The sequence below is a fragment of the Myotis myotis genome, unplaced genomic scaffold (assembly GCF_014108235.1).
Source record: "Myotis myotis isolate mMyoMyo1 unplaced genomic scaffold, mMyoMyo1.p scaffold_m19_p_15, whole genome shotgun sequence".
Lineage (NCBI taxonomy): Eukaryota > Metazoa > Chordata > Mammalia > Chiroptera > Vespertilionidae > Myotis > Myotis myotis.
In genome coordinates this window covers 16,789,275-16,804,102 of record NW_023416319.1, presented here as the reverse complement: position 1 = coordinate 16,804,102, position 14,828 = coordinate 16,789,275, and the positions used below count along the sequence as shown (strand labels likewise).

The 14,828-nt window shown below is 43.0% G+C and overlaps 1 protein-coding gene across 6 annotated transcripts in view; it reads right to left on the bottom strand.

The window, feature by feature from the left end:
* ARMH3 (armadillo like helical domain containing 3) overlaps positions 1–14,828 on the bottom strand; it is a 158,424-nt gene that overhangs the window by 2,440 nt on the left and 141,156 nt on the right. For all 6 annotated transcript variants that reach the window (XM_036336210.1, XM_036336211.1, XM_036336213.1 and 3 more), the window contains one exon: positions 1,354–1,470. In XM_036336210.1, coding sequence (XP_036192103.1) covers positions 1,354–1,470 — 117 coding nt within the window. The remainder of the gene's footprint in view (positions 1–1,353; positions 1,471–14,828) is intronic.

Below are 14,828 nucleotides of genomic sequence, written 5' to 3'. Positions count from 1 at the left end.
AAAAGAGTGCGTAACTCTGCTGGGCCCCAAAGTCCAGGGAGTTTTCCTTCAATTTCTGCTTTGCTATGGGAAAGATAATGTAGTCGTCAGGCTGGGAGCAGAGGAAAAGGAGGCATGGCAAACAGCAAGCAGCTCAAGCTCATTAGCTCCAACTCTACCAGACTATCTCTGCTCCCCTCTGCCAGAGGTACAGGTATAAGGAGAGCTGAGTAAGGTAGCAGCTAGTGTCAAAGAGCCTTGAGATAGAGCTCCTCTAATGTTCTCCTCCACAACCATCTCCATCTCCCAATAACTTAGTCTCTTTGTTAAGTTGACCCCAGTAATTCTCCATCACCTTAAAGACTTGCCAACTACCCCATAAAAATACTCTATTTCCTTACACTAAAGGCTTCCCTTTTTACCAGCTAACTCAACCCAGAGTATGTCTTCCTCACCCTGGGGAAGTCCAAAATCCTGGAAATGTCAAGTTAGGGTCAGAGTTGGGCTGTGTTTAGTTCAAGACAGATGAGCTAAATAAAATCCAGAATCTTCATCTTGGACTCAGTCAGCAGAGAATAGTAAAAGCTGGGCTGATGCAATTTCTGCCCAGCAGTGGGAGGTCTGAGGACATGGGAAGTAGGTACAGAGGCCTGTGTATCCTGGTCTCAGCCCTCAGCCGGGATATTCATGTGCAACCAGGCAGGCGGAGTGGCAGGACTACAGGGAGGTTGAGCTTTTCCTGAGAGTAGCTCTGAGCAGTGTGCAGGAGGGGGACCATCAACAGGGAGAGGCCAGTTCTGTGAAGAGATGCTGACTGGGAGGTGGAGTAGGAGGCAGAGCAAATGCTCACTGCTCCAGGTGGCCATGGATGGAGGCTGTAGGAAGCTGAGTGATTGGAAAGTGGGAGTAGGGACAGAGAGTGAAGACTAGAGAACTCGGTTTGGGGGGTGGGGGAGGGACACACAGACCAGGAACCAGTTAGGAATTTAGAAAGTGACTGCATAAGAAGAATCAATTATTCTTATTAGTTGCTCTCTAGGCAGGATAAGGAGTAATGAGCCAGAGCTGCCACTGGGAACACATGTCAAACCCCAGGCCCAGCTGGAGCTGTGCAAGGGCTGTCTCTATGGCTGCAGAAGAGAGGTGGGCAGTGCTGTCTCGGGCTTCTCACCCTTCCCAACCTGGCACCAGTACCCTAGGGAATGTCTTCTCTCACTGCCTGGTCCTGCGCTGCTTTGTGAGAGAAGTTTGCACACTTCATCAGCCTTTGGAATACTGCAGTTGTTCTCTAGACACTCAGCTGCAGAGTAGAACCCAGTGGTTGGGAAAGGGTCCCCAGAAGACACAGATGGAGATGGAGCAGGGCAGACTTACCAGCTCTTTGAAGAAGGCAGCTTCCTTGTGCTGCTCCGAATAGCGCTCATACTGGTCCAGGCCATCCTGCAGCTTCAGTGTGAGTGTGTCATAGTTGGCTCGTACTACCTCCAGCACCTGGGGGAGGTCAAGAGCCAAGCAGGGCTTAGTACAGGCAAACCCTAGGTGACTTGGCCCCATGCATGCCCCTCCTGCTGCCCTACTGCACTGCTCACTACTTAACAAAAAATCCCTAAACACGGGGAGCAATTCCTCAGGATTCCGGGGTCACTTTCTAATCTCTTCTGTTCCCCACTTTTCCTGACTAGTCAGCCTGGCCACCAAGGCTGTTTACTAGGCCTGTGGTAAAAGAACATGAAAGAGGTGACGGAATAGTGAGCATCTAAGCTCACCAATGTCCCCAGACCAGAAATGTGTTCTCAGCCACATCCTGCAGCTTTCTCTGGCCAGGTTGCCACAGCAGCTCTGTAAGACTTTGCCAATGTATCCTTCCTTCTTCCTTTTTGGGAACTATATTTCTTCAGTTCTGGGATGTTCCTCAGCACCATCTGCCACTTGTTTTCATCTCTCAATGCCAACTCAGGCTTCCTATCTATTGCCTGGATCGAACTTTTGGGTATCCCAACTTTGGGGTGTAGAGAACACTTTCTAGACTAAGCTAGAGGTAACCTCATCTTTTGTTCTGATGTGGGTCTCTCCCCCATCATACCTCTCTCTGACTTTGTATGGTAGGGATTCAGACTCAACTGGCTCCAGGAACCTTGGATCTCTGTTGTTCCAAAAGGAAGGGACTCTCATAGCTGGTCCTGATGTGACTTCAGTTTACAAGACCATGAATTAAAGGCAAGGACAATTAGGAAGAAAGGCACTACATCAAATTAGAAGAAATGAGCTCGGCAAAAAGGAGAGACCAGGAGAGGAAATGACTGTTCACTCTGACAATCTGGGTGGTAGCTATTTTGCAACTTGATCTGACCTGGGAGGGAAGTCTATGATGGCATGGAGAGCTCCCCGCTCAGTAGGAAGCTTAGGAGAATGAGTAATGAGAGAGGCTTAGCTCTAACAGCAGATAAGGGTGAAGGGGATAAGCCAGAGTCAGGACTGGTCAGAGGGATCAAGGATAAACTCCTGAAGGGCGCAAAGGTGCCTCTGGGCTGTTCTCAGCAATTCAGTCTTGTGCCAGGGCATACTTCATTTGGTAGCAAACACTTCTGCCTGCCAAGAATTCCTGAGGGGAGAGATGGATGGAGAACACGGGGAAGGCTGTGTACCCTAGTCTGGGGGTAGGGACAAAAGTCTGGCCTAGGCTCTAGGATCACTACTCCAGAGCTCCTCAGGTGATTTTGCCGATGTATCCCAAGACCCCAGTATGAGCTGGCTCTCTTGCTTCAAATTCCATTCGAAAGCTCTGACAGGAGGAGGGCCAGTACCCAGCAATGGCAATCGCCCACAGGGTAACCTGGTCCTTTTATACACCCGGGCTGTGTTCAAGGCTGGAATATCTACAGCCAAGGTCTTGGCTCAGAAGTGAATGGCTCAAGTCCGGAAAAAGGCCGAACGCCTCCAAGATGAACCAGCCCCCAGAAACCAGGCAGAATAGAATACATGCTGCCCAAACCCTGAACAATGGCAGCCTCGGCAACATGGGCTCAGCCTTTCCTGAAGGGTGTCAGTTGCCAAAAGACAAATACCATGCTAAAGCCAATTACTGAGAAGGTGAGGATGTCAACAGATGCTCCATTCCAAGAGCCTCACACCTCAGGCAAGGCTGCCTTGATCACCTGGACTGTCTCTTCCTGCCAGGGCAGAATGGAAGCTCTGAGATCTCACTCAGAACAGGGATTTTTCCTTTTCCAGTGAAGTTGACTTTTGCCAGAACAGCTTCATTTGTTTTTTTGCAGGGAGGTGAAAGCAAACAAGGCCCCTGCACTGCCAGCCCCTTGGAAGAAAACCACAGGCCTTGCTGGACTTAGTGCATGATCCCAGCTCTCCTCTGTCCAGCCCTTACTTCTTTTTGCCCCCTTTTACCCAAGGGAAAGTTGCCCTTCAGTTCACCAAGCCTTTGCCATCTCCTGCCCTCATCATTTCTCTTAAATTCCTAAAAGAAGACATTCTAAGCTCAAGTCAGGGCTCTAGCCCATTCGGGACTTAGTTTGGGACTTTGCCTTCTGTAACTCCACACTTTAGGAACATGTCCCATTTGGACCTCACACTCAACAACGGCCTGGGACGTGGCAAGGGCAGCACTGTGCCTAACGACCTTAGGTTTTACCATAATTTTCAGCCTTGGTCTCTGGCTTCCTGGCCTCATCCTGGCTGAGATGCCTCCCTAATCCATCTTCCAAGTACAAGCCTACCTTCTGTCATCAGCTGTTGGGATTGCGGGCTTCCTAGAACCATGCTCACCACCTCAGCTCAAAGTAGCTCCAAAGTCAGTAAATCACCTGTAAGCCACATGCTCTCTAAGGAGTCCATACCTGCTCCCCACCCCCGAGACCCTCATCAGACAGAAACGTGGGTCCTGGCAAGGGGCCTCACAGAATAGAACTGGTAGTCCCACTCTTACTATAGGATCTCAGACACTTCACTTAACCTCTTGGAGCCTTAGCTCTTCTCTCTATAAAATGGAACTTGAATTTGTCTTCCTAAAATGAGATGGGAATAAAATTTTGAGTTCCTAAAAGTAACATACAATTGATAGAAACATTATCATCCCAATGACTAAACAACTACCTGGAGAGCTCTTGGGACTCAAGAGTAACTGTCTTCACAGCCCATTTCAAACTATCTCAACGATCCTATGTGCATATATGATTCTTCATTACAAAGGAACATCTTCTGGATTTAAGTGGAAGACACAAAAGGCCTCAGTTTAGGGAAGAACAAACTGGTGGGGTGAACCTAAACCCCTCCCATGAGGTCTCTGGAGGGGAAGGGCATGACATAGGCCTTAAGGTCAGAGAGACCTGAATTTTGGTCCCATTGACCACTAATTAGCTATGTAAACATATACACATAATGTCTTTGAGCCTCAGTTTTCTTATCTGTGAAATGGAGATAACACTACCTCATAAGGCTGATATGAGAATGAAAAGAGATGACTGTCCAATGTCTGGCACATAATGAATAGTCAATAAATCAGCGGTTCTCAACCTGTGGTCGTGACCCCTTTGGGGGTCGAACTACCCTTTCACATGGGTCGCCTAAGACCATCGGAAAACACATATATAATTACATATTGTTCTTGTGATTAATCACTATGCTTTAATTATGTTCAATTTGTAACAATGAAATTGGGGGTCACCACAACATGAGGAACTGTATTAAAGGGTCGCGGCATTAGGAAGGTTGAGAACCACTGCAATAAATCGTTATTAATTATATGATGAAAGCTTCTTTCTGGTGACAATGAGCATTTGGCAGTTCTGCTTATCCCCAGATAGAGTTAACCATAAGCCTGGAGGGCCTTGCACATCTTCATTCAGGATATGGCAGATTCTGGTGAGGAGAAAATCTACTTTCTCTGTTCAATATGAAAGCAGGCTTCCCATAATGACCACACTGTCCTGAGTTAACTGGCAATGTATCAGTCAAAAGTTAGCGAATACCCAGTACCTACCACTGCCAACCTTACCAATCTTGGTAGTGCAAAGGGATACAAGTTATACTGAAGAAAAACTGATCAGAAATACCCACAGATGCCGAAACCGGTTTGGCTCAGTGGATAGAGCGTCGGCCTGTGGACTGAAAGGTCCCAGGTTCGATTCCGGTCAAGGGCATGTACCTGGGTTGAGGGCACATCCCCAGTAGGAGATGTGCAGGAGGCAGCTGATCGATGTTTCTCTCTCATCGATGTTTCTAACTCTCTATCTCTCTCCCTTCCTCTCTGTAAAAAAATCAATAAAAAAAAAAAAAAATACCCACAGAGGCCAGCCTTGCGTCATACAGATTCTGAGGCTCGTGGTGACATCAGGATCAGGAAGGAAAGAGGTCCCAGTGCACCAAGTTAGTTCAAAATTGCTGACTAAATTTCAGACAGACTCACACCCTCCCCCTAGCACACACAATAGACATTCCTCACAGTCTATTCAAGAGCCTGTGCCCCATTTTTTAAAACAGAGCCTTCAAAATGGGAAATAACTTCTACCCTGAAGACAGCAGCAAAGGAGAACAGTCAAGTTGGTAAAGTTCCTGGCAATGGCTATCCAACCTTGATGTCAGGGAGGCTTTGTCCTGTTCCTGAAAAATTGCTTAATCTCAAATCGCTGTTGGACTGAATTCCCAGCCGAATGAGAATTAGGGGACAACTAAGGAAAACGATATGACCTGACAGCAAGCTTGTGTTCATTACCTTCTCAGTTTGAACACATCTCACAAGGGCAGTTCAGAATGGATCAAACCTGGTTTCTAAGAAATTAAAACTATGGATTGTGTATTTTGGGAGTAAAGTAACATTATTTCCCATCCTTTTAACCTTTTGCTCATCCTTTTTTCCCCCCATTGATTTCAGAGAGGAAACGAGAGTGATAGAGAGATAGAAACATCAATGATGAGAGAGAATCATTGATTGGCTGCCTCCTGCACACCCCCTTCTGGGGTGGGGGGATTGAGCCCACAACCTAGGCATGTGCCCTTGGCCAAAATCGAACTGGGATCCTTTAGTCTGCAGGCCGATGCTCTATCCACTAAGCCAAACCAGCTAGGGCTGCTCATCCTTTTTGTAGGATTATTTTCAACATCAGAGCTGAGCCTGAACAATCTGCCTTTGAGGCGGAGCCTAAATTGTCAGTGCCAGAGTCACAGACCTGTCAGAGGTAATGGCTGTCCCTACAGCTGACGTCTCAGGGGCCCTGCTCGCTGATGGAGAATCTTGCCTTCAGAAGTAGCTGACACAGTAATGTAAAGTGGAGGAAGTGGCAGACAAAATAGAAGAGACCTTGGATTCTGTCCTTTTCCCTGTCTTAAAAGGTGTGACATGACTTCAACCTGGCTGCCTATTCACTGGTTAGTTTTGCAGCTGACTCCAATCCACACTTAGTGTTACCGGCTGAACCCTATTATGTGCTTACAGCTGTGGGCATGCCCTTCATGGTGGTTTATCTTGACACCCCATTTTGCTTGTTAGCTCCTTAAAGGCAGGAAATGGCTTTGAGGGCTTTAGAAACTATCAGAGTGCTGAGAACAGTGCTGGGTGTACTGTAATGGCCTAACTCTAATCTTATTGTGTGACCTTGATGAGAGATTCCTTTCCTTTTTGGTTGGGCCTGAGTGTTACTAAATTAGTCTACAAGTATGTTGAATGTTTACTGTTTCTTAGGACTGTTAGGTGCTATGAAAAATCTATAATGTAACAGTGGGTCTCTTCCTTCAGAGTGCCGAGAATCAAGCTGTGACACAATTTCAGTGAGGAAATCAATAGTAGTAGCATGTTTGTTTCTCCAGGAGAGAGCCTGCCACTCTGCCTGTCTACAGCTGCTGATGTTTAAACCTTAAAGCATGTGTTCTTTCCTTCACAGTATATCCCTCATTGGTAAGCCTGTAAAAGACAGGTCTCTTCCAGAAAGTCAGGGAGGGGAGCATTTGCTCATTTATGGCAGGAGTTGGAATTTCAAGTCCTAGAAAGCAGTTATTCATGGAGTCATTCAAATGAAAGAGATAATAATACAGCTAAGGTTATGAGGCACTTTTTGTGTATCAAGCAGTATGCTTGGCACCTTATATATGCATTTCCTTATTTAATCCTCACTATTGGCCCTATATGATAAACATTATCATCCCCATTTTACAGATGAGAAAACTGAGTCTCAACCAGCTCCACTCTGCTAGTAAGTGGTAGAGCTAGGATATGAGTTCAGGAAGGCTGAATCTAGAGCTATACCCTTAACAATGTTATCTTAAAAATTACTAGCTATTGGTTGAAACTCTTTTTCAGAGTCTAGGCACAACTAGACCCAGTGGTGATCCACCACGGTATTTTCTTGGAGAACATCTTTGTAGTGTTTCTTTTTTAATTTAATTGTCACCCAAGGATATGCCTTTCACTGATTCGAGAGAGAGAAGAAGGGGGGAGGAGGAGGGAGAAACATCGATTGATTGCCTTCCATATACACCCCAACCAGGGATTGAACCTGCAACCTGGGTATGTGCTCTGACAGGGAATTAAACTGGAGACCTTTCAGTACATGGGCCGACGCTCAACCAACTGAGCCACACTACCAGGGCTTCAGTGCTTCTTGTTTATTTTTAACTAGTCCTAAATTTGGAAGAATAAATATGGATTATGGAGGAAGAAGAATTGGCTTTTTCCTTCTCTGTCATCATAATTTCCATTCCAAGCTGTCCAATAACTTAGTTGTGAGAATGCCACTGAGAGCCTGTCCTTAGACTGGTGAAATTACAAGGTTAGGGACAGACCTTTATTGATTCTGGGAGAAAAGAGGGTTGTTCCTCATTGGGAGATCCATAACCAGTTCTGGGGAAGGTCTGGTTTTAGCAAAGTAAAGGAATGTGGGTGGCTATATTAGCTCCCTTCAGAGAAAACGAAAGATCAGAGCTCCAATGTCTCTTCAGTTTCTTGTCAAGATCATAGAGCATTTCAGCCCTATAACAAATCCAGAGAAGGGAGTGAGGCAATGCCCTGAGTAGGTCATTCTCATTTTTACAGGAAAAGTTACCTTCCTTTGAGTTTGAAGACGTTTATCGGGTAGTAGAAAGAAAAGGTTTTGTTTGTTTTTTTAAATATATTTTATGGATTTTTTTACAGAGAGGAAGGGAGAGGGATAGAGAGTTAGAAACATCGATGAGAGAGAAACATCGATCAGCTGCCTCCTGCACACCCCCCACTGGGGATGTGCCCGCAACCAAGGTACATGCCCTTGACTAGAATCGAACATGGGATCCTTCAGTCCACAGGCCGACGCTCTATCCACTGAGCCAAACCGGTCAGGGCAAGAAAAAGATTTTGGTCTTCCTGTCTGAGAAAAGGTATGCTTGACTTTCGTTGTTCCTCCATGGATGACAAGGAGATCTTATTTTGCTTTTACCATAAAAATTGCCTGCAACTACTTGGATCTTCTCCTCTCTGGCAGTCCTGTTTGCCACTGACCATTATTGAAGGACTACTCTGTGGTCAGCACTATTTCTTTTAGAGGTAGGACATTATGCTAGAGCAGTGGTTCTCAACCTTCCTAATGCTGCAACCCTTTAAAACAGTTCCTCATGTTGTGGTGATCCCCAAGCATAAAATTATTTTCGTTGCTACTTCATAACTGTAATTTTGCTACTGTTATGAATCGTAATGTAAATATCTGATAGCAGGATGTATTTTCATTGTTACAAATTGAACATGATTAAAGCATAGTGATTAATCACAAAAACAATATGTAATCATATATGTTTTTCGATGGTCTTAGGCAACCCCTGTGAAAGGGTCGTTCGATCTCCAAAGGGGTCGCAACCCACAGGTTGAGAACCGCTGTGCTAGAGCAACGAACAGTTTAGAGCAGTGGTTCTCAACCTTCTGGCCCTTTAAATACAGTTCCTCATGTTGTGACCCAACCATAACATTATTTTCGTTGCTACTTCATAACTGTAATGTTGCTACTGTTATGAATTGTAATGTAAATATCTGATATGCAGGATGGTCTTAGGCGACCCCTGTGAAAGGGTCATTCGACCGCCAAAGGGGTCGTGACCCACAGGTTGAGAACCATTGGTTTAGAGGCATGGTATGGAGAGCAAAACTGATTATTCAGACTTTGGTTCTGTGGGCACATTGACAGGTTTGTCCCAAATCTGGAATAATTGTAAGGGACGAACATCACTTCCGAACAACTTTCTATGGAACAAAATCTTTATTTTTTTCATCACCAGTCTGCAGAATAAGCAGTAACCACTGAACTTCCTCTAACTGATGGGAGAGAGAAGCAAGGGCGACGTTTAGACTTATGCCTGGTGGTGCTCTTGTTTGTGGTTTCACAGCTTGATCTCTCAAGCTGTACTTTCCTGCCTTGTGGAAGAAATGGGGCCAAAATATCATACTCTCTAACTAGTGAATCAATATCTGAACTAGATCACATGGTAGTGGGATTATCATGAAAAATCCTTTAAAAGCCTTCATCTTCTTTCTTCCTTTAAACTATTATGTCTGTTTTAAATCATCCAGAGATTAATTTTTCTATGATTAGGGATTTGGCTAGATTAAAACAGAAGAGCATGGAAATGGGAACAGAGAAGTTACAGTCTCTTTTGGAGAATGGAGAGTTGGCCCTGAGGTAGGAGCATTCGTGTAGAAGGGATTCACTGAATCCTTTTAACACCCATCCACCCAAGCCTGGAGATCACCTGACAGCTGTGGCTAAAGAAGCCCAATAGATTAAAGACCTCTGAATTTCAAGCCTCTAAATGGGTATTAAGTAATTAAAATAGCAACCCAAACCAGATTTTGCTGATAATGAATTTGGAGTGGTCTATAAAGTTTTGCTGGTGGTTTTACCAACTAGGACAGGGCTGAGCAGGGTCTTCACCTGCTACTGGTGGAAACTGAGAAGCCCTGGAGCTCTGAGGACCTGGAAATCGTTGAAGCTCAAACAACAAACCAGCCTTTACCAGGTTGCTTTCCCAGCTCTCCATAGATCATGCCTGCCATTTCCTAGAAGAGAATTTGATCTCCTTGAAAGTTTGTTCTCTAAGAGACCAAGTTTGGCCCGTAAACTCAGGAACATGCCCCAAGTTAGACTAGGCTGCCAGTACAGGAAGAACCGTGGATGAGGATTAAGAACCCTGCATGTTTTCTAATTCCAGCTTTTTTCTTTGGGTAGTTTACAATCTTTCTGGACATGTTTCTTCACATGTGAAGCGAAGGCCATGAATTAGGTAAGTGCTTTCAAAGGTTCCTTGCAAAATTACTATTTCTATGATTTTATCCCTATGCTAACACTTTGCCAAAAAGAAGTATGGCTGCCTTTTCCATGTCATTATCCTCAAATATTAGTGTTTATTCCATACCCTCCTGGCCACCATTTAACCACCTGATTCAACTTATTTGAATACATCAAATACTTTCTCTTTTCATTTTTCTTCTTTGTTCCCATAGCCTGCATTCATTTGGCACCTTTGTATTTGCTAGATGTTATCACTTATGTTTTTATGTTTATTTTACATATTATTTATCTTTTCAAAATATGTTTTTATTGATTTTAGAGAGGAAGTGAAAGGAGGAGAGAGAAACATGGATGTGAGAGAAACGTCAAACGGTTGTCTCACGCACACCCCCTACTGGGGATTGAGGCCACCATAGACATGTGCCCTGACCAGGAATACAACAGGCGACCTTTTGGTGCATGGGACAAATCTCAACCAACTGAGCCATATCAGTCAGGGAATATATTATCTCTAAACTTCATACTATTATTAGAAAATATTATGGATAATAACGATGACTATTTTACAGATAAAGAAACCAAAGCTCAGACAGATAAAAGGTCATATAACTAGTAAATGATGGTTTTTTGAACCCAGGTTTCTGATTCCATAGCCTCTTTTCCATTACCTCCCACTACAATCTTCTTGCTATGTTCCATGTTTATTTCCTATTTTATAATAAGTCTCAGTAAGTATCTCTATTGTTATCTCGTGGTTTCCATCCTCATTTGGCAGCCTAGCAGAGAAGGCCATACATGTTGTCCGGACTGGGAGTGGGCTGATGGCAGCCTTAACTAATCTCCCCTGATAGGTTTACTGAAGATGTTAGATCAAACTGAGAAGAAGGTAATGAACACAAGCTTGCTGTCAGGTCACATCCTTTTCCTTAGTTGTCCTCTAATTCTCATTCTGCTGGGAATTCAGTCCAACAGCGATTGAGACTAAGCAAATTTTCAGGCACATGGCAAAGCCCTCTCCCATCAAGGTTGTATAGCCACTATTAGGAACTTTTCCAAATTTAAAAATGAGGAAAGAAGATAATTGACTCTTTTAAGCAAAAAATAATAGCAATGTACTGTGAAATTTATAACAAACCTTGAAGAAAATTGTATGACAACACTAGTACAAAGGACAGGAGGGGGAACAAATGGAAATAAACTATTGCAAGGTTATTGTATGTTACATGAAGTCATATATGTTACATGAACATTATTTTGATGGTATATTGCAATAAGTTTAAAGATGCATATTATAAGCCCTAGAGCAAACACTAAAAAAACAAAAATGAAAAATGAAGAGGTATAGCTAAAAAGCCAATGGTGGACATAAAATGGAGTACTAAAAAGTATACTCAATCCAAGAGAAGGCAGAAAAACAAAAAAGAATAAAGAACAGATGGGAGAAATAAAAAAAAATGGCAGATTTTAACTCAGCCATATTGATAAATTAAATGTAACACTAATTAAAAGGCAGAGATTGTTAAACTAGATATAAAATCACAACTCAACTATGGGCTGTCTAAAAGAAATCCATGTAAAATACAAAGAAAGATATGTTGAAAGTAAAAAAGAGGTAAAATGATGGGTTATGAAACACTAATTGAAAGAAAGTTGATTTACTATATTCATATATGACAAAGGAGACTTCAAAACAAGGAATTTATCAGGAACAACAGTGAAATTTCATAATGATAATGAAACAATATTATTAGTGTCAATTTTCCCCCAGGTTGATCTATAAAGTTAATGTAATTCCAATCAAAATCTTTTTTTTTTTTTTTTTTTTTTTTGGCAGTCAAAATCTTAACAGGCTATTTTTTGTGGTGGTGGTGGTGGTGGTTACATAAATATATTTTATTATATGTTAATTATACCTCAATAAAGTTAAATAAAAAAATAAGTCCAGTAAATCATGACTAGTCAAAAAAATGCCATGGCAGTAAATTTGTCTTTTTTCTTTTCTTCTTCTTTTTTTTCTTTTAATTTCAGAGAGAGGAAGGGAGAGGGAGAGGGAGAGGGAGAGAGAAATAGAAACATCAATGATGAGAGAGAATCATGGCTTGGTTGCCTCTTGGACATCCCCCACTGGGGATGGAGCCCGCAACCCAGCACATGCCCCAACTGGAACTGAACCATACCTCCTGGTTTATATGGCAATGCTCAACCACTGACCCACACCAGCTGGGGAGGTTTATGTCTTTTTTTGGTCTTACCATTTCATTTTTGATTGGGGCAAGAATGATTCAGACTGATATATCAGTCACTCTAAACTAGGAGTTCTCAGTGTTTCAACAATGTCAAGGATTCCCCTCATTGTACTCCTCTCCTCCACTTCACCACTGGCATTCTTCCCTGACAAATGAAATGGACTCTGGGTAACAATCAACAATGTTTGAAATAATATTCAGCTGGGCACTAGCCACATGAGTTGTTGCTTTTTAAAAAATATATTTTATTTATTTTTTACAGAGAGGAAGGGAGAGGGATAGAGAGTTAGAAACATCAATGAGAGAGAAACATTGATTAGCTGCCTCCTGCACCCCCCTCCCGGGGGTGTGCCCACAACCAAGGTACATGCCCTTGACTGGGATTGAACCTGGGACCCTTCAGTCCACAGGCTGACGCTCGATCCCCCGAGCTAAACCAGTCAGGGCTGTTACTTTTTTTAAGTGAGTGCACTTAAATTGGACTTTCTGACAAAATCATTTGCCAAGCTTAGGGACTTATGCCATGGATAACTAATGAAGATTCTACTTTTGCCTTTTTAATGAAACTGAGGCAGGGATAAAAGATATGGCTCTCCATGTGGAAACTCACTCCAAATAAGGGTCATTAGCCAACCTTTTATGGATTTATAATGAGGCAGTATTTCACCAGGGTACAAGGAGAACAGGGAGGTTTATTTGTCCTCCTTAGACTTGTAAAGAGTCAGGTGGGGCTACTGTAAGCATGCTAAATATATCACTGAGGGAGGTCTACAGGGAAGCACATAGGAAAAGGTCTAAGCAAGAAAGTAGTGATCCTGATTCTTATACCAAGAAGTCCTCAAGGAGGGGCAAGTATGATTTTTGTATTTTTATAGCCCCTGGCTTGGCACACAGCAGATATTTCTGTACTTTTGCACAGGAAAGAAATAATAAAATCTGGGGAACTTGAAGCTAGAGCACCCATTATTCCTTGTCTGACTGCACTAACCAAGAACACCCAGAAACAGATAATTCTCATATCAAAGCAGGATCTGAGATATTCTTGGAAGGCAAGAATTCGTTCTTTTTCAGAACACTTTAGCTCAAAGTAGTTGAAAAAAGAAAAGAAGCCAATAGCACAGGAATTAGAAGAGATAGCAACCTAATAATAAAATCATAGACTTCATTGAGTGAGCATCCCTCTCTGGGTGCTTACAGTGACTTTCTGTCCAGGACAACCTGCATATCTCTCTAGGGCACAATTATCCAATATATATGTTTGGAAATAAGGACCTAAAAATGGACACAAATCTCTTACGCTAAAAAAGATATTACCTTTTAAAAGATAACTATTTCCTCTATACAGGCACCCTGCATATAGAATATAGAAGTTTTTTACCCCTTTCTATTTTCATCTCATATACTTCAGGACCAAAGACAATTTTAGAACCAATGTAAGTCGGCCAGTTCTCCCTGTCTATCCATGTCTTCCAAGCCTGCTACCAAGGGCTCTGTATTGCCCTGAGATTTATTGATCTGACCGACTGGCTCTGCCCTTCAGCAAGGTGGACCAGATAATGAACCTCACAGTGGGTGATTAGCGAGAGACCATCAGTTGGTTAAAGGAGTGGTGACAGTGACTTTCTTTAATTTCCCTGGGCAGTTGCCCCACCTCTCTGACTTTATTTGGTTGAAGCCCTAGACACTCCTTGTGAAGCTTTTCTTTGCACTAATTATAGATCCAACATGCCCAGGTCTTTACCCTGCACAAGCAAAGCATGCAATCACACTAAAAAGCAGCCAAGGTAATGGGGGTGAGGAACATGATACACTAATAGCATATCAGGCCTTCTCCTTCTCTATGGTTTATTGCATTGGGACCACTCTGCCCAGCTCAAACCAAGATGCAGATGTCTTTGTTCTCCCCATTTGAGGTTTCTTTCCTTGGAAACATATCACATCTCAGGAAGGAAGACAGAAAACACAATCTCTGTGCCTAATTCACTGGAAATTCAACATGGGCTCTCTGCCTCCCTACCTAGCCTCACTTATCTGTCCCTCCCTAACAGACAATTCTTAATAGAAATCCCATCTGTGGGCTCTCTAGTTACCCTTCTGGCTGACTGGGTTATTTTTAAAATTGCATTTTTCCTTGGGCAGGATCACTGAGAAAGGTCAAAGTGTACTTAGCAAAAACAATTTCAGTTAACACTTATACTAAAATAAAAGTTTGCATAGGAACACTTCTGGCCTCTGATGTTACCACAGTGGCAAACCATGCTTTTCTGAGGACATCTTATACAGTTTTAAGCTACCTCCTTGGGAAGAGGTCTTGATGGAAACAAAAAAAAGTTCCCAAAGATCTATT